The sequence below is a fragment of the Diospyros lotus genome, chromosome 10, assembly GCF_014633365.1.
Source record: "Diospyros lotus cultivar Yz01 chromosome 10, ASM1463336v1, whole genome shotgun sequence".
Classification (NCBI taxonomy): domain Eukaryota; kingdom Viridiplantae; phylum Streptophyta; class Magnoliopsida; order Ericales; family Ebenaceae; genus Diospyros; species Diospyros lotus.
The window spans coordinates 35,643,201-35,666,565 of NC_068347.1; the positions used below are offsets into that span (position 1 = coordinate 35,643,201).

Below are 23,365 nucleotides of genomic sequence, written 5' to 3' on the forward strand. Positions count from 1 at the left end.
TTTTCTCATTCTACACATTCTATATTTGTCTCTTATCCTAATGAGAGTGGTTATGTGGCAGGGAAGGGAGTATCTTTTCAGGTTTCACTTGATTAATACCAAAATTTCGCCTAATAAATGAATCCAGAAAATTGCCAAAAGAAAATCAGAAAATCCAGTCAGTCTAAAACTTCAAACTTGAATATTATTGTTAAGATTTGCTCACTTAATCCTACACCTTTTGCTAATATGCATCAAAGTAAAATTTCATTTACTAAATTACTAGCAAGTAGTAACAGAAGAAGATGGAGTGAGTTATGCTGGGTAATCTGAACTAACAATGGGGTTTTTCAGGGATGCATGTCTGCGGGATCTTCTAGACCTCCGCTATTGCTGCTGCAAATTAACATACATGCCAGAAAGAAGAATGAGATTAACACCAAACTTGCGATTTTGGGATTTAGTTTCTCAGAAGGTTGTTTCATTGTGTTCTTCTAACCTTTTAAAGTTCTCCGTGTAATATTACGTTAGAAATTTTATACTTCAAACTAGTGTGTTTCATCCCAAATTATTAAAAAAAGAACAGAAAAAACCGTAGGATTCAACCAAAGCCAGACGCCTAAACAAGTGGCAATATATCAATAAATAAATCAAATGAAAGGCAGCATATATTATACATTGATGGAGGAAAAATGAATTATCAAATTTATTGTTCAGCAAGAGGGTAATGTTATACCATAAATTTCGAACGAACTTTGAAAAACAAAAAGAAAAAAGAAGGTATGGTGGGGGACTAAAAGGGGAACTGATGAGAAGTTCCCCCTATTGTATACAACTCGCAACGGCCAAGGCCACCAGCCCAGAATCTACAGAAATTCTCATGACTCGATCAGGGAGAAACAGATGGTACAGCAATTTCCAAAGAAACTTAGTAGAAGTTGGGAGATAATACATTGCAACAAGCAGCTCTGCAGAAAATTACAACTGATTTCGATATTAAAGCTTCTTAGTACCAAAAGCCAGGTGAGAGAGGGAGAGAGAAAAAGCATGACATACAATCATAAAGGGCCATGAAACCACCACCAGATCTGCCAATCCTATCTTCATGTCATAACCAGAACTACATTCAGAGTGGTAATTGGTCTCATCGATAGCCACTGCCATAAGGTTGTTGCGGCGGATAACCACCTCGGCTTATCATTGGGTTGTATCCACCAGGCACATTCGATCCAGGAGGGAATCCAGCCGGTTGCATCTGAGCTCCTTGCCCCATACCCATGTTCATCCCCATCCCCATATTCATAGGAATATTCATCCCCATCCCCGCACCCATCGGTTGATTCACGCCTCCATAGGTTCCCATGCCCATGACGGCACCACCACCCATTCCCATACCCATACCCATACCCAAGGTGGGGTTTGGTGGGGCCCTGATAACACTTGCACCAGCACGACCAATCCCAGAACCAGATCCCATAGCTTTACCCATGGTAACAGTTGATGTTACAGCAGCTGTTGTAGGTTTCTCCATCCTCTTTTCCTTGCGGTTTATAGCATCAAAATCAATTCCAATATCCGCCAGTGGATTTATTTTAGCTGCATATGGAGAAAAAAGTTTAATTTTAGATCTTCTTCCTGTAACAGATATACATCTTAAAAGATCCTGAAAAATTCAAGTCAGGCAAGTGCAGGAACTCACATCCAGATATGTTGAAATTGACTAGCCCTCGGCTCAAAGTATCAGCCCAAACTGCAGACTTTGGCTCAAACTTGTCCTTAGCTGGTTGAGGAACTATGGCAAGTGATCCTGCTGAAGATGGAACAGCTGATTGAGTGGCCATAGCAGTTTGCTGTGCTTGTGGAAGAGCATTATTACTCAGGAGATTGTTGTTATGCTGCCCTGCCAGTCCACCTGCAGGACCAGAATGTGGGAGGAACGTTGTAGTGTTGAACTGGGGCGTTGGTCCACTTGTAGTTTGAGAAGCCACATTTGGTGCTGCAGGAGCTGTAGATCCCTGTTGGAGGAAGTTTCCATAAATATTACCGCTTGGCTGTGCAGGTTGCGAGCTTGGAGCTGGAAAACCTGTCTGTGATGCAGAGGCAAATTGACCAGGAAAACCTGCCACAGATTGAGCAGTCTGAGCCGGAAAACTGGTCAGAGATGCAGGCAGGGCAGTTTGGGCCATAAATCCAGGCTGCGATGTTGGTTGCACAACTTGAGCTGGGAAACCAGTAGCCAACTGATGTTGCCCAGTTTGAGCTGGAAAAACAGGCTGTGCTGTAGGATTGCTGGCTTGAGATGGAAAACCTGTCTGTGGTGCAGGTTGGCTGGCTTGCGCTGGAAAATCTCTCACTGTTGCAGGTTGGCCAGCTGGAGTTGAAAAACCAGTCATAGATGTAGGCTGACTGGCTTGAAGAGGGAAACCTGTCTGCAAGGTTAAAGGAGGAGGTGGTGCAGCTGGTGGGAGAATACCAGCTAAAATATCAGTGTCCTGATTGGAGGATAGAGGCTCTTGGGGTGAGAATTGCGCATTTGCATTAGGAAGTTGTGGATCAAGATTGCTGGATGGTGCATAAGCTATGCCAGGAACTGATTGAGGCAGTTCAGAACTTTGGTTGGCACTAGGATGGAAGGAAGTTGTAGGAGCTATATTCTGAGGTGGGGCTGAAACACCATCTGTAGAAGGGAGAGCTCTAAAAGGGCCATCACCAAATGGATCTTCAAAAGGCTGCAGGGAGGACAAAGTTAATCAAACATAACCTTTGCGACTAGACATAGCATAAATTAGAGAGGCTATCAAATTTAGTTTTAAATTAATTTACTGTAACACGGCAATCATGCACGATGTTATATATCAAAATAATCATTTATTAAAAAGGATACGAACTGTAGATCTCGACTAATAAATTCCCTGGATGCAATAATAATTATAAATTTATGTAGGTTTTTACAATATGATAACAAGCCTACCTGATTTGTGACCGTAGATGCTGACTGTGCCACTGAAAAAGATGGAGCAGAGTTGAAATTTGCTGAGGCAGCATCTCCAGAGGCTGTTGTTGTAGCTGTAACTGGCACAATAGCCAACGGACTGGAGGAAAATGATTCTGACAAAGAGCCAAGTAAGTCCACTTCAGCAGCACTTGAGGTAGTTTGGGCAGCTGAACAAAGAAGAATAACTGCTGTGATCAAACATTTACAAACTAACGTGGAACTTTGTATAGTAGAAGCCTTATATATAGTTTCATTGGCAATTAGTTCAGCGTATCTGAGTGCAGGCCCACGGGCCTTTCTCAGACATATCCCATATCCTCTCATCAACGTCTCTTAAAATGGTTATTTCACTGACTTAAAAGAGTCAAAACACTTCAATGATCTGCGCCTTCCAATTGCCAGGAATGACTATACAGTGTAACATAAAACTAAAACACTACAAGTGTTAACATGTTGCCATTTATATGAAATAACCATGAAAAAATAAAACTATGTTAACCATATATTTTAGCAACAAGACAAGAACCTATAGTTGAATCATAACTGGTATCAAACAGTATAACGTGGACATAATAATCTGTCCATTTTCTGGCCACTCTTTCTCAATAGAAAACTGAAATCAAACAGTCGCTCAAGGCAGACAATCAAAGCTTGGTAGAAAATTTAAGGTCAAGTAAAAGTTATGGTTGCACCCACCAGATTATAATAGTATTTCTAAACTTCAGTTTTGCCCTTATTATCAGCTACATGAATTAAGCAACAGAACAACATATCAAGACTTAATCCAACTAAATGGAGCAGTTTTGCATGAAAATAGGCAAGAAAATTGCAACAAAATATCCATGTCATCAAACAGCAAAAAAGACTTTGTACGGGTTGACAACCTTTGGCTTCGAATAATCAAGAGCAAAGTATTCATGTTAATAGCTTAAGTCACCAAACACCACAAAAGATTTTTTAAGGGTTAACACCCTTTGGTTTTGAATATTTTGCTCCAAAATTAAAACTAAGTCATCTTGGAAAGAACTGTGAAATAGTAAGAACCAAAGATTCAGAATATAATGAAAGAAGAATTAACATTACAAAGTTTGTCAAGTGAATGAAATGAAATTTCAGCTGTGGATGTGTACCGTGCACAGAAACATTTTTAAATTGATAATTAAATTTCAACTAAATTGAAAACAGCAGAAAGATAAACGGAACTTTAGTTGGTTTATTTTTAACCACCTAAGCCTACTCATATTTGCAGGTCGATCAGTTTCTTTACATACAATTGTGTTATCCAAGGAATCAGTACAAGCAAACAATCTACTTGCAAAACAATAACAAATCAACCAACAAGCTAAGAAATGTGCAGTTCATCTATTGAATGACTTGAGAATGCATATTGTGAATGTACTCAAAAAAACCCCAATATTTTCCTTTTAATAAAGTTAAATCTTTCAACCCTAGTACTAGAACCTCATAAGAGTTACACTACTAAACAGATCAAAATGCTTGCTCCCAACCTGGTGACATATTCAAGCACACATCAGAAACTACACTGATGCTCTTTACAGAACATTTGAATGCACATATATGTGCATTAAATAGTGCTGAACTTAAGCATTTCTGCATCATGCTACTAGATAAAAAATAGAAAAAAAGCATGTACATTCCATCATTTTTCCAACCCAGATTAGATAGAGTGAAATCAACAAATAGGACACCAAAAAGTTAAACCTAGATTTATTCGAAAGGTACTAGAGAAAAGCTTGGGTTAGTCCTAAAATAGCTATGCCACTAGCAACTTGCACTGCTAGGCACTTACCTGAACAATAAATAACAGAGCCTATAATGTAGATGATGCAATGGATGGTGACCATAATGCAGATCCATATTCTAGAAATTTATATCCCAGCAGGTTTTAGCATGTACACTAAACAGTAGATGTACATAGGAAAAGATTGACACATTTCAATAATAATTGTATATCGAGAGCATACTTGGAGAAGATATTGACACTAAACCAAAACCAGTAAACAGAACGGAAACAGAAACACAATCATCAGGAAACAAAAATGTGAACTGTGGTTCAAAAAAAATATGCCAAGTACCATAAAATTAAATGACATACATAAAAAAATGGTTAAATGCTGCAAAAAACTAAAAATATAAATTATTTAAATAATTTTGTAATCAATTAGTATAAGTTATTGAAATGATTTCGTAGTAAATAAAAGTACAAGTGAAATATAGTAATTTAGAGAATTTTGAAAAAATAAATACAGAATGTTCTTAAAAAAATTAAGCTTTGGGAATATGTATTAAAACCACTTCCCCAAAATGTTGTGTCAAGATTTTTTGAAAATTAGTATGAAATTTATTTGACAGCATATTTTTAGTTTTGAAAACATTTACGAAATTTCCTTTCGTTTATGATTATTTCATCATGGATATAGGGAAACACTATAGCCATGCTTCAAAGCAATCAGCAGAAAAAACTGTAGAAATTCAGTCAGATGGAATAACTAAGATAACTTTTAAGTAAAAACTCTTACCTGAAAATGAACCGCGTGGATCAAATTCATCAAAACCATCAACTTGTTTGTTCACTGGAGCAGCAGGAGAAGCAGGAGACACAGCCGCAGGCATTCCAGGTGTAGTGGTTGCTTGGTTTGGACTAGCACTCGTATAAGGAATAGATGCCTGTGGAACAGATACTGCCACAGTGTCCCTATTCCTTCAATGACAAAATAAAGTTAAATACTTACAGAGAAAACCATGCATGTAATCCAAAATGCAGCATGTAGATTATTTACCTTCCGCTGTCAACAGGGCTACGAGCCTCGCCTACAGCATCTTCGTAACTCGGAGGGACACCAAGACTTTGTTCAGAAAGCTTCCGGTCAAGCTGCCTGGCTGGAAAGCTGATGGGAGAAAGGGAAACATTTGTCAATGCATTAGAAGTGCTCACTTCTGTTAAGAATATTGGCTAAAATATTTGATGGCACCAATGTTTTGCCATAGTTACCTTCCATCTTGAATCTGATCATCAGCTCTGGCAGCACTACCTCTGTTCATAAAAATAAAAAAATAAAAGGTTCAGTTCAAATGTTAAAACAACAACATATCCAGCCTTTATTCCACTATGTGGGGTCGACTACATGAATTCTAGACTTCCATGTATTTTTGTCTTTTGTCATATCCTCATTTAGATCCATATATTTCATATCAAATTTTAATGTCTCTCCCAAAGTCTTCTTGGGTCTACTTCTACCTCTTTTTGTGGCTAATTGTTCCATTTCATCAACTCTCCTCACAGGAGCGTCTCTTAGTCTCCTTCTCACATGACCAAACCATCTTAGTCTAGTCTCTCTCATCTTCTCCTCGATTGGCACTACTCCTACCTTATTACGAATAACTTCATTTTTAATTTTATCCTTTCTTGTATGTCCGCACATCCATCTTAACATCCTCATCTCCGCCACACTCGTCTTTTGCTCATGCTGGTATTTGACTGCCCAACATTCTGAGTCATACAACAAGACTGGTCTTATAGCTGTCCTATAGAATTTTCCTTTCAATTTTAATGGGATTTTACCATCACATAACACCCCCGATGCATTTCTCCATTTTAGCCAACCTGCCTTAATTCTATGTGCGACATCCTCGTGGATTTCTCCATCTTTTTGAATCACTGATCCCAAATATCGAAAATGGTCTTTTCTTTGTAAGATTTGGTCTTCTAATTTTATTATAACATCATCCACTCTTGCATTTTTACTAAATTTGCATTCTATATATTCTGTTTTCTTTCTACTTAATTTAAATCCCTTAGATTCTAAATTGTTTCTCCACAACTCAAGCTTAGTGTTCACTCCTTCTTTTGTTTCATCCACCAACACTATGTCGTCTGCAAATAGCATACACCATGGCACATCTGTCTGAATATCTTTAGTGAGTTCATCCATTACTTGGGCAAATAAGTATGGGCTTAGTGCAGAACCTTGATGCAGTCCTATTGTAGTTGTAAATGGTTCAGTATCCCCTCCGCATGTTCTGACCCTTGTCTCTACACCATGATACATGTCTTTGAGGGCTTGTATATAGGCTGTTTTGACTCCTTTCTTCTCTAAAACCCTCTATAATACTTCTCTAGGGACCCTATCATAGGCCTTTTCTAGATCTATAAACACCATATGTAGGTCCTTCTGATGATCTCGGTACCTTTCCATTAGACGCCTTAGTAAATATATAGCTTCCATTGTTGACCTACCAGGCATGAAACCAAACTGATTTTCTGACACCTTTGTTTCCTTTCTGAGCCTCTGCTCTATTACTTTCTCCCAGAGTTTCATGGTATGACTCATTAACTTAATTCCTCTATAATTTTCACAGTTTTGAACATCTCCTTTGTTCTTGTATATAGGAACCAAAGTACTCTTCCTCCACTCATCTGGCATCTTTTTTTATTTAAGGATAGCGTTAAATAGTTGCGTTAGCCAGGAGATGCCCTCTTCTCCCATGCATTTCCATGCTTCTATTGGTATATTATCTGGTCCCACTGCCTTATGATTTTTCATCTTTTTTAATGCTTGACTTATTTCATTTGAATTTATGCGTCGATAGAATGTATAACTCACATTCCCTTCGGAGTTACTAAAATGTCCCAACCTAACTCGTGTCACCATCATTGAATAATTTTATGAAATACTCCTTCCATCTCTCCTTAATCGCTCCCTCATTTACTAAAACATTTTGATTGTCATCTTTTATGCATTTCACTTGATTTAAATCCCGTGTTTTTCTTTCTCTTGTTTTAGCTAATTTATATATATCCCTTTCTCCATCTTTTGTATCAAGTCGTTTATATAGATTCTCATATGCTTTTGACCTTGCTTCACTAACAGCTCTTTTTGCTGCCTTTTTTGCTTCTTTATAATTTTTTGATTTTCTTCATTGTTGCATTGATATACCGCCTTATAGCAAGTTTTCTTATTTTTAATTTTCAATTGTACCTCTTCATTCCACCACCAAGACTCCTTAAGGTTAGGGACTCTACCATTTGTCTCTCCAAGGACTACCTTTGCCGTGCTTCTCAGAGCATTAGCCATTTCTTTCCATATTTGGTTTGTTTGTCTTTCTCCATTCCATTCTCTTCTACCCCTTAATTTTTCTTTGAAGAATAGTTGTTTCTCCCCTTTTAAATTCCACCACCTGATTCTTGGATTTTGTTTTATGTGATTTTTTCTCTTCCAATTTCTTACTTGGACGTCAAGTACTAGAAGTCTATGTTGAGTAGTCAAACACTCTCCCGGTATCACCTTACAATTCCTACAACATAACCAATCCTCTTGTCTCATGAGGAAGTAATCTATTTGGGTGCTTGAGGTGATATTTTTATATGTGATTAAGTGTTCGTCCCGTTTTTTGAACCTAGTATTGGTTATAATTAGCCCATATGCCATAGCAAAATCTAGGATAGATTTACCCTCATTATTAATTTCCCCGAATCCATACCCTCCATGTACCTCTCTATATCTGTTTCCGTCTCTACCCACGTGCCCATTTAAGTCACCTCCTATAATCACTTTCTCTCCTCTTTGTATCATTTGTATGAGTCCCTCTAGGTCCTTCCAGAATTTTGCTTTTATCTCATCACCTAACCCCGCTTGTGGTGCATATGTACTAAAGATATTCATAGTCATTCTTCCTAGACTAATCTTCACCATAATAATCATATCCCCTATTCTCTTTACATCCACTACCTCATCTATTAAGTTTTTATCCATAATAATCCCCACTCCATTTTTCGCTCGATCAATTCCTGTGTACCATATTTTATATCCAGCTTCTGATAAAGTTTTTGCTTTTTTCCCTACCCATCTCGTCTCTTGTTGACTTTGGATTTGATTTTGTTTTTGGCCTTGACTTTGAATTTGATTTTGTTTTTGATTTTGGTTTTGGTTTTGATTTTGATTTTGGTTTTGATTTTGATTTTGGTTTTGGTTTTGATTTTGGTTTTGATTTTGATTTTGATTTTGGACTAGCTTCTTTACCCACATCCGTCCAAGCAAATGCGGGAACCCTTGCTCATTTATCACTACATCCGGGCGCCGATGCAGCGGCCCTAGCTCACTTGTCAGTTCAAATGTTATCCTAGATTTTTTTCTTTATTTTTTGGTGGTGGGGTTTTTTGTTGTTGTTGTATGTGAGTGTGTGTTGGGGGGGGATGGACTGTTTTTCTAGATCAAACTCTCTTGGCATAAATAGCGCTCACTTTTAATAATATTCGCCGAGATTATCTAATAGCATCAATATTTAAAATAATTACCTTGCATCTTGAGAATGATCATCAGCTCTGGCTCCACCTCCTCTGATACAAGAAAAGGCTTGGGTTAAGATGATTTCTTACTAATCAATAAGGACGACACAAAAAAAAAAGTTGAAATTATCAACATGATTCAAACAATATAAACTTTTCTCGAACAAGCATACAGTAATATAAACAGCCTTTCCGGAACTTTATTTTTTAAGATAAGGGAATCTTTTGGAACCATGCTCAACATACTTCCACAAATATATATTTTATTAGCTCTATTGATTTTACAGCCTTATGTCTGGTTTGCTCCCACCTAGTGGGGATTTAGGCTTGTGATTGTTGTTCATCTCTAGCATGTTACCCACTCCAGGTCTGGTCTGTTCATTTCTTCTTTTTCTTCTCGTTTATTGCTTTGCTTTTCCCTTTCAGGGAAGGGATTCCAAACCCATCCACTGGCTTCTTTGGATGGAAGGAGATACCACTTATCTATATGATCTGCAAGCAACTAGTTCAATAATTCTACCATTTCAATTATGATAAATTTATTCTCCCACACAAGTAAACAAACATTTTAGTATGATATAGGATAACAATACCAAATACCTACCTAAAAGTCAACCGGTAAGATCAATAAATTTGTAAAAAATATATATTTAATTCACATACCTAGATGAATATTGACCATCATCTTCATTAGCATGGTCCCTCTCTCTGTCAGAGCTCCTACTCCTTGAGCCATACTGGTACTCATCAATGTTTCGACTTCTCCCACTGTAATCATCCTCCCTATAACCATCCCTCCCGTAGCCCTCATCAGAATCTCTACCATAGCGATCTCTATCACGACCATATGAGTCTCCATGCCTCCCATAACGGTCATCATCTCTACTGCCCCATTCTCTTTCTCTCCCGTATCCATCTCGGTCATCGTCTCTGCTTCCATAACGATCATCATCATACCTGTCACCAGGCCTATACATACCACCCATAGATGTGTTCCGAAACCTATTGAGTTACAAAGCCTAGTTAAAAAGAAACCCTTTGAAAGACACAGAATCATGAGAGAATCTATTTCATTTATAGTTTTCTCCACCTAGAAAAAGAATGCAGAAAATTCGCAAAAGCAATTCAATAAATCACAACAAAAATGAGAGTTTGGAAGTGCCATCAATAGATAGCTCTATCACTAGTTAATATTTGCAACATACCAGGAAAGCAGCCAAACATATTTGGACAATACATGCTCAGGGGAAACACAGGAGAATATAATGGAATAAGAGATGTTGCTCAATATTGACAACAATTTCAGAAATGAATATCACTGATGGAAGAAACTAGGAGATGTCATACCTAAATGTAATAAACAGGAAAATAATCATTGCTTTTTCTGGGGATTATTTCACTTTCAACATATAAGGATAACAAAGAAAATGGATTAGATGTAGCTAGAAGCTATATAAACATAAAAGATGACTGCAGGCTGTGAGATAACAATATATGATGCCGTAGTTACTTATCATATATATGTAGATAGATGGCATAATAGTAACTGAGATCAGTCCTTATCAAAATTATGGTGGTAATTGAAAGGATCAAATGAAACTTGAGCATAATAGCAAAACCATCAAAATTGTAAACATCACAACATTTTAGCTAATAACTCTTGGTAGTAGACTAACTTGTCCCGATTAGCAGCAGCCTTCTGTCGCGCTTCTTGTATTCTTTCTTTATCATTCACTAGAACCACAAGACTCTGAGATTTCTTTCTCACATTATTTCCCTGGTCCCTCCCACTGGAGTCAATATATTGAAAATCGGACAATGTCTATTAAAAGAAAACAGAATGCTCATGAGTGGAACTTATAATAAATAATTTCAACCAGTCTAAAAGTTGCCAAAAAAATATACTAGAACTTTAGCTGCTTAACAACTTTAAGGAACAGAAAATTACCGATATTTGATATGCGTGTTCTCTGATCTCATCTATCACTCTCTCTGACCCATGTGCTACCAAATATTCCAAAACAGTCAAACCCTGAACCAAGAGAACCCATTTATCATTTGCATAGCTACATACAATTATAAAAGTACAAATAATGTCAAATCAAATAATGGAAATCCAAATAAAACACAGGCCAGCATGAAGAGATGGACAAAGCATAATAAGCTAGAACTGAAAGAGTATCTACTGAGAAGATGATTACAAAAACTGTTTTCTCATGAAACAATGTGGGCCTGCCAGGGTATGAAATAAGCTCATGTGGGAGATAGTATGCAACAGCAGTCTCAAAACACCATTTGAAAATCAAAGGGTCATATTGTGGAATATTTTAAAGAGTAAACTTTAAAAAATAAAGGAAAAAGAAAACAATTGATAGAAGAATAAAAATGCAGACCTTATACACATGCCGCCAATTCTTGCCAGTGTCATTTATGCGCTTCCAGATAACTGCCATGATCATCTGGTATTCGTGACTGCATTGGTGAATGACATTAAATCCCTTTGCCACAGAATAAGAACCATAAGAAAACTTGCTTAAATATGTTACTATAAGCTTACTAGTTTCTTGTAGCCTGTGCAATATCAGCAAGAAGAGATCCATGAGGACCCCAGGGCTCATTGCTAGTAGCATCAAGAACCTGAAATAGGATAGGAGAAAAAACATATATTTCATTTTCTCTAGCAATCCATAAGGAAAAAAAAAAAGAATTACTTGCTAAAAAAATGCTTATTTCAGTGAGATGGCATTAGTTGAAAAGCACAAGGGGGACCAGCATAATTTGCTAGAAGAAATTCCCAATATTCTTAAAATTGAACAACCAAATACACACAAAACCTAAGCACAAGGCTACTGCCATTGCAGGGTCTAGGGTCAGTCAAATGTACAGCTTTACCCTTGCATGCATTGAGGCAATTTCCATGGTTTGAGATAACTCCAAGGCACAACGGAGCAACATTTTACTGCTACTGCAAGACTACCCTTCCTTTGGGGAAACCAAAATATAATTTCAAAATGCAACCAAGATTTAAACTAAAGTAGAAATTCCACAGAGGCAGATTGGCAACCAAACATTGGACCTTAAGTTTAGTCTGTAATTTCATGCACATCAGAGCTAGATACATTAAAGCAATTTCGTAGAAGTCTTTGCTCTTCTTAGAAAGTAACATGCTTAACGTAGGAGGGACTAATAAAAATACAACACCTACATTGTCTTTTTATTATTGGCTACTTCTTCTAATAATTGCAATTCCATTCATTTGTTTTCACATAATGAGAAAATGCAAAAGGGCACATGTCCAACAAGTATCTTCAATATATGATTTAAGAAAAGTTGAGGGAAAAAAAAAAAGAAGAATTGCAGAAAAGTGTCAAACGTGTAGAGAAATGTCGAACAAGTACCAAAGTCCACCACATACATAATACCATCATAGAAGCAAAGCACAAAACATAGTTATTGCGTCCATTTTGGATGTTGCATCAAATATCCACATTTATAAAATGCTATCACATTTTAGTTTATGTAGCTTTAGAACCTGGGGGACAAATATGTTCATCATTTGAACCATGTGTTGTTTTCTTACCATACATAATTGTTGTAAATTGAAAACTTAATATTTATCAAAACCAAGAATTTCCTCTAAATTCATCTTCTTTTTGGCTTCCAGTTCTAAGAGTTTTAATCAAAACTAGACTGGTTTATGAATAGAGCTCTTTCAAAAGTATGCATATAGAACTTTTTTTTCATTAAAAACACTTCAGATATACAGAATGCAAAAGTTGATCTCTGTACTATTTTAGTATTTTTATATAATATAGATGCTTTTGAAACGTAAAAAATGAAGTGCTAATGTTTTCAAACATATAAATTTATAACATGGATATCTCCTGTCATGTTCCACATATATTAGTTGTCCATTTTATAAGGCCTTTGCCATAAAAAATTTGTAAACCTGCTTCTTGGCAAAGAAGAGGTCAGGTTTCCTAAAAGTCAAGCACCCCAATAAAATGTTCTAGTTGCGTATGCCCAGAAAAAACTCATAAAGCATAAGTAAAACTGCAAGCAAACAAGCAAAACTACCTTCTGTTCTATTCCAGGAACTTTAAGAACTTTCTTATTCACCTCCCTCCTACTGCAAGGAAACAGAAAAACAATACAAATGAACAAGGTTGTTAAAGACTGACTGAAACATGAAATAGTTTCCACAAATTACTAACTACAACTCCAAGAATTGCATTTATTGAACTTCTGCAAGCAATAGCAAAAATTGCAGCAGGAAATAACATACAGAAACCAATCAAACTTACATGTCCCGAACTGTTTGATCAAAGGCCTTCTTCATTATGATCTAGGTTATGATGAAAAGGCCCCTTCAACAAAAGGAAGCTTCAAAATTTCCTGCTGCAGTATTGCAACAAAAACAATACATAACAATTATAAGGCAACCTTCAGTAAATAAACAAAAAGCATGGCTGGATGCAGATATTATTTACAAATTATGAGAATGGCCAAACAACTTACTCAAAAAATTTAGCTAATGCATTTAATAGAGAGGATAAGTTGAAGGACCTTCCAGGTAATTGTAACAAAATTCTTTCATTTTGATGTGATAATAGAAATTTTACATTATTCAAAATTAAATAATTTTGACACACTGATTTTTACATAAATATTATCTTCAGAATGCAAAATTTTATGTTGTGATTTGGATCATTGTCATAAACGGGAACAAGCTACCATTAAAAGGGCATTCAGTTCACACCCCAGAGAATTCCATAGAAAAATTTAGTTTTAGGCATGGTTTTTAACAAAATACAAGATAAGATGAATAAACAAATCACTCATTCAAGCTACTATTACTAGTACAAAGCCTAAATACGACTAGGAACCCAAACCAAAATCATCTTAGCCTATTGGATTTTATATAATTTTTTCATAGCAGTTGAACCAGATGAAAATCTTTTTGAAGAAATTGAAATGGATCTTATGAATTAAGCATTTCAAAAAATAAAGAGCTGCAGTAAGATTCCATGTGTTTGAAGATGATAGGCAAGGATGAAGAACCACTAATAAGAGAATCCATATTGCAGAAAATATAGAATGATTTTATTTCTAATCATTGTGTTAAAGCCATTTGTTTTCTAAAATTTCAATTTTAAATACTGGCAACATAGATTCTGCTTTTACTTTATGCTTGTTACAACATTGTAGATTAGATTGCTATTCGCTTCAGTGACAACTATTTATTTTTAAATTCTACAATTGAAAACTTTATGGAACAATTGGATATAACAATGGAATTCCTCAAAAATGTTTCCTGTGAAAACAAAAAAAAGGTATGCCTAGCACACAAGGCCCCCTGCCTTGCAAGAGTCATGGGAGGCTTGTTTTTGCATGCAGACTTACTCATGCTTTGCAAAAGACTGTTTCCACTTCTCCAACTTCTGCATTCTAGTCATAAAGGATCAATCTATACATATCTATGTGAAGTATTGCTCGGGCAAAAGAAACAACAAATGCTTTCAAGTAAGAGGAAATAACCGAAAAAAGTGTAAGGATTATTTTGATGGAATGGAAAGATCAATGCATATTGCAAGAGAATTTTTAATAAGAGGTTTGCATGGAGGGACATCACTAAAACCATTTGCCTCAATTGAAAATTGAATATACTTGGGTTCTACACAACAATTTAGGAAAACATCATCTGTATACATTCGCTTTTAGCGGTCAACATAAGAATCACTGGGAAAATTTCCCAGTTTGCAGCTGCATTGAAACAGAATGAACAATAAGAAAAAGGAAAAGTTCGTGAGTTATATCTGCGTGACAACTTGAAACAATTCAGAAATGATATGCAAAAATTTAATCTCCCAGAACAAGAAAATATTATATCTGACGAAATTGACGCTCGTCTCATGTGAGTATATCAGGCATAAGACTCCTCGAAAAACGAAAGAACGCGATCGCCACTAATGTTTAGACACGGTTATAAAAAGCAAATCTTGATAATCGCCCCATTAATAAAACTGCGAATTCAGATCAAGCATACGGCATCGCGAGCCCTACATTAGATAAATCCCGGGCTTTAACTAATAAATTGAGATTCCGAAAGACGAAAGCGAATCAGACACGGATCTAGAACAACCGACCGATCAAGAAGATTGGGTAATTAGACGAATCCAGATCTAAAAGAAGAAAGACGGGATCGAACCTGATGGAGTTGGGCACGAAGACCAGATCTGGGAGACAGTAGGTACTGCGAAGAGCTCCTCAAATCAAATGGAAGTGCACCCGTCTCCTTCAGAGATGGCAACTGGAGAGACGGAAAGGAGGCAGCTTTGGGGTTTTGGAATTGAATCTTCTCTCTCTATAATTTCGGGGAGGGAGGGAGGGAGAGGCGACAAAACAAAGACAGCGCACCTCGCACGCAGGAACTTGTGGAATTTTGATCTTTCTGTATAATAATTGTAATTAATTAACTAAATAATTCATTTCTGGTAAAAGCAAAATTACCAATCGTAATGAATGCCTGCTTGTTCCCGTTCCCTTCCACTTTCCCTTTATGTATTTGATTAATCAATCAAATCGAAGAAATGCCAAAGTGGCCCTTATATTATTTAATTTAATAATATATATATATATATAAATAAATAGGTTAAGTTAAAAAGGTGGGAACACGGTTCCATTCTCATTCCCTCCTCCTTTAAGTCAGGTCAAATGTCAAATTGCATCTGTTCTGACATTTTCTCTTTCCTTGGCCCCCCATCCATGTTCTAGATGATTGTGTAACAAATCCTTTGGGAACAGGCAACAAACTTAAACTTGCATTATGAATATAACAACAACGGATTCAAATACAACTAATATTTATATTTTCAAATGAAAACTGTTCTCAGTTTGGAAGAAGATCAATACAAGTTTGAAGTTTCATTTCTTTAAATAAAAATAGTCAATTGGGTTGCTTAGACAAAATACCTACCCACATGTCAATATATTTCATTATGTATGCCTCAATTAAACCAAAAAAGGTTGCTCAACGCGTTCATCATCTTGCCAGCAAACAGTTAACTATTACTATTACTCTTACTTTATAGCATGTTCATGCGCAATATTGTTTTATTATGAGATTTTTCTCTCTTTTATTATTCTATTCTGTTTAGTGGTATCCATCAATCTTAAAGGGTTTGCTTTGCTATTATTGTCAATAATAAAAACTGTAAAGAGAGATGGCTCCTTTTTATCTTCTTTTACTCTGCACCTGCTCCTGTATTGCCTCTAGGTTGCAATGGTGGTGCCGCCATAAAGCCTGGGTACGGGGAGAAAGGCGGAGGTGGTTGTTGCTGATAATATTGATGTCAATAAAAGTGTCGTCGCAAGTGATCAAATCACATATTTCATGATTTTCTATCATACAATCTTCTAGGAATGGCAAACTCTCTCTCTCTCTCTCTCTCTCTCTCTCTCTCTCTCTCTCTCTCTCTCTCATACATGCACACAACAAGAAGTGCTTATTCTTAATTGGAGCATGTTTCAAATTCCATGCTAGTCATTAACGTAAAATATAGCGCACCAATTTATACCCAAAAAAATTGAAGGACGGTGAAGAGGAGGATAAAACAAGTTTCAGACACTCGGCATTCATCAATGAGTTCATCAACCATCAGCAGATTTTTTGTTGGCTATACAAAATTCCAAGGCGCCAGTAATGCACAAAAAAGATGACCATAACAAATACGTTCTCAACCAGTAGGAGTCGTCGGCTGGTCTTTGGGTTGATATAAAGGTTCCAGACACTCCTTGGCCCTGTGTACTTTGGATTGCAGGTAAAAGCTCCCATTCTTAGCATTCCTTTCAAATAGATTATCGTACTTCTGCACGGGTTGGAGAAAAAGGGGGCTGGTAAATCATCTAGTTAATTATAGGAGTAGGACGACAGAAGACGCAAAGAAAACACCAAAATACAGCATCACAGACTTACCTGCGCAATCTCCTCCCATGTGGACTGCTCAGTTACGCCAAGAATCTGCCTTGCTTCTTGCTCTGTCATGATTTTGCTTGCTCTGCGAGTAGCATTCTGTATTGTCTCCTGAGCAACCCCGGTTTTTGAAGCATCTGAAATGGGCAGCGCAATTATTTAGTAGCATAAAATATATACATGATGCCCGTGACTTTTTCACTCAGATAAAGGCACCAAGATACATGTACCCAAATGACCATAACTCAATTTGTAGGTAGAACTTCAACAGATGAACTCGGACCAGCTGATCAAAGCAAAAGGACAGCTACAAAGTGAGATGCTACTACTGCAAAAAGATTAGCTGTACGGTTATATATTGGAATTAATAGCATTGGGAGTTTACACCCAAACATGTGGGTTTTTTACAGGCTTCTATACAAAGGTAACTTGTTCAGCTATAGCCTGAAGGATGCCTTTAATGTCAATTATAGCTGACACACAACAAGAACAGATACAAAACAGAAAATGAGGTATGCAGCTATTTGTGAGATCTATTTCATGACTGACAATCATGAAAAATATAAACGGCACTTAAAACATAAAAAGTTAAGGAAATGATTAATGACACAGCTGTTGGCAGAGGCAGCTCGAATTTGCAGTTAAAACAAAGAGGTGTCGGTGGCCATATAAATTGCTTATGAAAAGATGCATTGAAAATGTCCACTTAAATGGAGCTGTTAGGACAAAAAGAGAAGGAGACAGTTACTTGAATAGGAAAACTCAGAAATTTCCAAGTGATAACGGTGAAACTAATGAATTTTCAATATTTGAAAATGCATGTGCATATTCTGGACAACCAGCACAAAGGTGAATCATCGCATTACAACTTTCTTCATGACTCGAAGCAAAGAATTCAGAAATAATTAGCTGCTTCTTAGAAATGACAGGACTAAAAAGACAAAGAACAAATGTTATGAATAAGGTTCCTTTTTTAACTCATTCTGAGAGTTAAAGTCACAATAACAAAGCATGGAAAACTGAAAGAAAAAAAGGATGCATACAAGGAATAGTTAATATCAAAGCTATAACAATAGCCCAGATAACAAGATCTTATCCTGTTTAGGGTAACTTTTCTGTAGTGCAATAAGGAAATTTTTCCCCCTAAACAGTGTTTTCTCAAAATTATAATGCGCCCAGATCACAATGAGTTAATTCCAAATGCAGGGATCATAGGAAGCACCCACTTTCATCTAGTTATTCATACATACATAAAAGGACATCACTCACATTGTTCAGCCCATGGTCAATTCACCACTCCTCTGTCATGGCTGCCAAATAAAAAACCATGTTGTCAACAGATAGTGTCACAACCCAATTCCTCGTTGGTAGTCTACTTGAGAGGCCTTGGATATGCTATTTAGTCTCAGGAACTCAAAAGTCAACTTCATCTAGAACTTTTAGGTGTGGACCTATGATGTTACAAGTGATATCTAAGCCAATGCAGGCCAGTACTGCGTTGGTGCGGGGCAATAAAGTGTTTTTGAGACTAACTTAGGTCAGATTGAGATATGGGATTCTTATCCTAGCAAGGATGCCAGGAGTTAAAAGGATGGACTTTGTCACAACTCAATCTCGCATTGGTAGTCTACTAGAAAGGTCTTGGGTATATTATTTGGTCCTCAGAACCCAAAAGTCACCTTTAGTTAGCACTTTGAAGTGAGGGTCTGTGGTGTTACATATAGCATCTTGAAAACATAATTAGATTAATAAACTTACTTGCAAGTGCTTGACGGTATGCTTGAACAAGAGCTCTGGCCAAAATCCCAGAGCCCATTACAACCAAATTTGCAAGAATCTTTGCAGCCTGTAAAACAAATTTTTGGATCAGTTAGCGTGACATGATCATATCCATAACAACATCCAGCATATATCCATATTATTTTAAGCGTAAATGTGAGTGTTGTCCAAGTAAAGAGATCTTAAGGAAATTACCAATATGAATAAATGGGTCATAATTATAAAAGAAGGTACATAAATAAATAAACAGTACTGGAAGTTTAACTTAAATAACTCCTCATCATAGCTTTCACTCTCTCAGATTCACATGCACATGAAAACAATCAAAAACTAGTAAGGACTCTAATGCTAACCACATAAAAAAGTCCAAATGTAATGCAAAATTGTTGAGAAGCAGACATGTCTACTTTTATATATTTGTTAATTGCACATGTATCACCTAAAAAATAAACACAAACTGGGTATTGTCCTTAACAACAACACCAACTCCCAATACACATCAAAACAAGTGCATATTGAAGTATAACTAACAGCAAAACAGCCAAGAAGAGAAGTGAAAATCCAGGCACCAGCACCAAAGTTATAAGAACATATATATGAAGTCACTGGGGAATAACAGCCCCATAACAAACCAGTTGTATTGCCTTGAGTGGCATTCCTTTGGAAGGCTAAATACAGTAAATGACAATTTATCAAACCAGTAAATCACATCAAGTTAACAATTTCCACTATCAAAACAGACCGGTATCTCAAAATTCATATTTCCAAAATTCTAGGAGTCCTGAACTTTTGCTAATCTCAGAATTTTGTAAGCAAAAGAGTGGTTACCCTATGATCAGCATAAAACTAATGTCATTAAGTTATAGTTCATAGCGTTAAAACATGGACAGAGAGAATATTAAAAGTGCATAAATTAACATAGAAAATGCAGGAAAATTAACTTATTGATAATAGAAAAATGGACAGTTTATATGTAAGCATTTCTTTACAAAAGACAGTAATTCTCTTGCAAAGTCATGGTCCAGGAGATTCATCAATCTTGTTCTCAATCCAGAAGACTAAATAAATGCTTGATAAAGAGAATCCAACCTCAATCTCAAGCAAACAATTAATAAAGATTCTCAGTTACTTGAGAACAAGTCAAATGAAATAGTCAGGTACGTAGTTGAAAAAAGATTTTGCTTGCTTATTTTTCTATCACAAGACAAAAGAAGACGTCTTTCAACAAGTATACAGGAGACAAAGAGATTCTGGCTGCAAAAATGTAACTGCAAATGGGTCAACAAATAATCCAATTTTCCTTTACATTCTAGGTTGCTAAAGAATACAACACTCCCTAGATTAAGTGGTGGTTGTCCTAATGATTCCGACTCTGTCTATTCTTCTGCATGATTACATCTACCTTGTGTGCTTGTAACATTCATTTTTCCAATTTTTTACAGTGTATCAGTCACTAGTAGCTTGAGAATGTGGGTATATTACTGTTACTTTTATACAGAGAACTCATTAGCAAGTGTGAAGGGCCAGGGTTTGAATTCTACCAAATAGAAAGGGGATGCAAATGTCACCACTAATCAAACTGTGGTAAATATGCATAACTGTTAATTCATTCTAGAAATCTATAAGGTGTCAGCGTATAGGGGTGCATTTCTGGAAAACTCAGGATAAGAAGAGAAAGTGAGACATTCATTTACCATTATGCACTACACAGCTTCAATACTGTCACAGACCAAGGGGCAGCATTGTAATTGGCTTTTTTTTCTCGCTTTTGACTGTTATTGTCATTGGTACCTAGCAGTTATGGCAGTTAGGCTATCCAGGGTGGTACACTCCAGAATTGTGTATGGATGGCTATAAATAAACCATATCAGAGGATGGGGATCACGTCATGAATTAGAATGATCTTTTCCCTCTCATTTCTGTTATTCTCTTTCTCTTTCTCTCTCTAACTCTTCATCTCCCTCCCTAATTCAAATTTCCCCTCCAAATTTCCCTACACCATTCAAATTACCTTGCCAGATCCTATGGATCTGACAAATACCAGTTCTAATCACTAATGGAACAAACTTAGAACTCAATTAAAAGGAAAGAAAATCCCTTGTCCCCCCCCCCCCCCCCAATCAGAAAGCTTCCTTTCTTGACCAACATACAAAAAATTACACACAACATATGTAATAATCTTGCCACTAACAAAAAGTAATTTAATTTTTCTGCATTCAGTTTTTTCAGGAAATAACCCAACCATCTTTGAGAATTTCACTTAACCCATTTGTTCATGGTACAGTGGGATAATGGATAGATATAAGTTAAACATAGGTTTGAGATGAGGGATATTTTGGATTACCCCATTAGAGCTTGATTTCAACCATCCTTGTAACTTCCTCTGCACATACCTCATCCCTACACCCTAAACCTAAAGACTCACACGAGGGGCACGCATACAAATTAAAATTTCAAGTCTTATATGCTAGCCATGACAACCTATTTTCATGTTCTAAATAAAAAATCATGTGGGACAACTTCAGCAAGCCTTTTAAGTACATGCTTTCACATAAATTTATAGAAGACAACCGGAGGATAAGCAACCTAAAGTTTCAAACACATGCGAATCTAGAATTAGAAGCAAAGAAAATAATATCCCCGGTATAAGAACAAATATTAGCCTTCTCTGCCTTTTAATCGTTTAATTCACAGAACATAGAAGCTCATAAAAGAGCTGCAATAGATAAATGAAATTGAGAAAAGCTACTGAAACTAAGCACCATATGAAAAATCTTGGATGAGATAACTCTGCAGGATCAAATGGATTGCAACGTCGATTTTACTTTGATGGGCTCCCATAATTTTCAGTTTTATCGCAAAATCTTCCGCAAACGAAGAGAAAACAAGATATTAACTTCCAAGAAGAAAAGAAAGGGAACGAAACGTACCATAGCTGGACACCGTTGGAAGAAGCAATTAGGGGTTTGATGGAAAAGAAGAAGACAAATAGCATCAAAGAATCAAGAGGAAATCAAGGAGTCTGAAGTTACTGTGGCTGGAGGAGAAGAGAAATGTTAGGGTTTTGCTTGGGGACGCAAGACGGAAAGTATAAATTCATTGGGAAAAAGATTGATTGGCAAGCAAGGAAAGGAAAGATAGGGGAAGGAGAAGAAAAATAGAAAAAAATAATATTTATTTCCTTATATCTGTTTATTTTGCAACAGCAGATAATGTTTATTTTCTTAACAAAATTATTATTTGAACACTCGAGATTAATATTTATAGTGACATTAATATCTTTTGTATTTATATTGATCCGATATATAATATAATTATAATAGATTTGATGATGTTACGAAGTTAAATCATTATTAGATCTATTTAAAGTTTATATTTTTAGTTAGTTTTGCTTTTAGTTGATATTGATTTCGTCTTACTTAAAAAATTTGTTTCGCCTGCAAAACAAGAGTGAGTAGGAGTGTACATTCGATTATAACCGAATTGAATCGACGAAATTTAACTAATCGAATTGAAACTAGGTCTATAACCGAACTGAACCAATACACTAACCAAAATAACTGAAATCGAAATAATTGAGTTTGGATTTTCTATAACCGAACCGAAAAAACCATACAAAAACAAAACCTGCGGACCAATGAAACCTGCTGCTATCTTCCTACAAAAAAATGAAACTATACAAAAAAATGAACAATGAAACATGCTACTATTATCTTCCTACAAAAAAATGGCATAAAAACCATACAATAACAAAACTGAACATATTCTCGCAGTCAAAAAAATGACATAAAAACCAATTCAAATCTTATAATATCTTTAATTATCAGTAAAAAATTGAAACAATATCTTTCGATTGTTGGTTATATGGACATATTACCATATGCTCAAAACAAGAAGAAATCCAAACAATAAATCCAAAACACAAACAAACAAGACAATAAACCCTAAACACATACAATAAATCCAGAACATAGACCAATGGATCTAAATTCAAGAACACAAAAGAAATCACAACAGTTGAAGTAAATCATGGATATCAGCTCCATAATTAATTAAATCTAAAACACAGATAAACAAGAGTTAAACCTAACAAATTAGTCTTAAATCGAAAACACAAATAAACCTGATATAATTAAGAGATAATCTAATTTAGACAAATCCAAACACAATCATAAATTAAACTTATATGATGAATTAATATCTTACATTCTCTTTTAACCTCAATTTATTTTTTAAAAACATCTTCAATTTACCAAAAAAAACTTGTAGAAAATCAAATCATATAGGATTTTACTTACATTGCAAGATGAAGACCGAAGACGTTGAGGCCATT

The 23,365-nt window shown here is 36.0% G+C and overlaps 3 protein-coding genes across 6 annotated transcripts in view; 1 reads left to right on the top strand and 2 right to left on the bottom strand.

Moving 5' to 3' along the window:
• The window catches only part of LOC127812178 (uncharacterized), a 40,032-nt gene extending 39,007 nt beyond the window's left edge, over positions 1-1,025 (top strand). Inside the window, exon 9 of the mRNA XM_052352527.1 lies at positions 334-1,025. The gene's annotated coding sequence lies outside the window, so the exon portion shown is untranslated. The remainder of the gene's footprint in view (positions 1-333) is intronic.
• Positions 662-15,705, bottom strand: LOC127812177 (clathrin interactor EPSIN 2-like). 4 transcript variants are annotated; one of them, XR_008025834.1, is made up of 16 exons: positions 15,490-15,705; positions 13,586-13,679; positions 13,359-13,410; positions 11,839-11,918; positions 11,675-11,753; positions 11,230-11,313; positions 10,958-11,103; positions 9,945-10,283; positions 9,291-9,332; positions 5,988-6,029; positions 5,776-5,883; positions 5,515-5,696; positions 2,951-3,141; positions 1,679-2,708; positions 1,036-1,575; positions 662-947 (listed from the first exon to the last, which is right to left on the bottom strand). XR_008025834.1 is itself a non-coding variant. In XM_052352523.1 (15 exons), exons 2-15 carry the CDS (start codon positions 13,618-13,620, stop codon positions 1,124-1,126), a joined length of 2,862 nt encoding a protein of 953 aa, XP_052208483.1. In that variant the 5' UTR covers positions 13,621-13,676; positions 15,490-15,705; the 3' UTR covers positions 662-1,123. The 4 variants fall into 4 exon arrangements, 3 of the variants coding, with proteins under 3 accessions (XP_052208483.1, XP_052208484.1, XP_052208482.1); XM_052352523.1 differs by having other exon boundaries at positions 662-1,575; positions 13,586-13,676; XM_052352524.1 differs by having other exon boundaries at positions 662-1,575; positions 5,515-5,690.
• A 1,122-nt stretch (positions 15,706-16,827) lies between these two features.
• On the bottom strand, positions 16,828-22,154 carry LOC127812326 (mitochondrial import inner membrane translocase subunit PAM16 like 2). Its single transcript, XM_052352751.1, has 4 exons — positions 21,963-22,154; positions 19,012-19,099; positions 17,257-17,390; positions 16,828-17,149 (listed from the first exon to the last, which is right to left on the bottom strand). The coding sequence occupies exons 1-4, from the start codon at positions 21,963-21,965 to the stop codon at positions 17,018-17,020; spliced, it is 357 nt and encodes a 118-aa protein (XP_052208711.1). The 5' UTR covers positions 21,966-22,154; the 3' UTR covers positions 16,828-17,017.
• Between the last annotated feature and the right edge of the window lie 1,211 nt (positions 22,155-23,365).

Excerpts from the sequence above, each read along its gene's own strand:
- LOC127812177 (XM_052352523.1), bottom strand. The coding sequence starts at position 13,620 with ATGAAGAAGGCCTTTGATCAAACAGTTCGGGACAT. Across the intron at positions 11,104-11,229 it reads AACACGCATATCAAATATCG|ACATTGTCCGATTTTCAATA; the intron begins GTAATTTTCTGT and ends TTCTTTTAATAG. Across the intron at positions 9,333-9,944 it reads GATGGTCAATATTCATCTAG|AGGAGGTGGAGCCAGAGCTG; the intron begins GTATGTGAATTA and ends TTCTTGTATCAG.
- LOC127812326 (XM_052352751.1), bottom strand. Across the intron at positions 17,391-19,011 it reads ATACCGTCAAGCACTTGCAA|ATGCTTCAAAAACCGGGGTT; the intron begins GTAAGTTTATTA and ends TGCCCATTTCAG. Across the intron at positions 17,150-17,256 it reads CATGGGAGGAGATTGCGCAG|AAGTACGATAATCTATTTGA; the intron begins GTAAGTCTGTGA and ends CAACCCGTGCAG.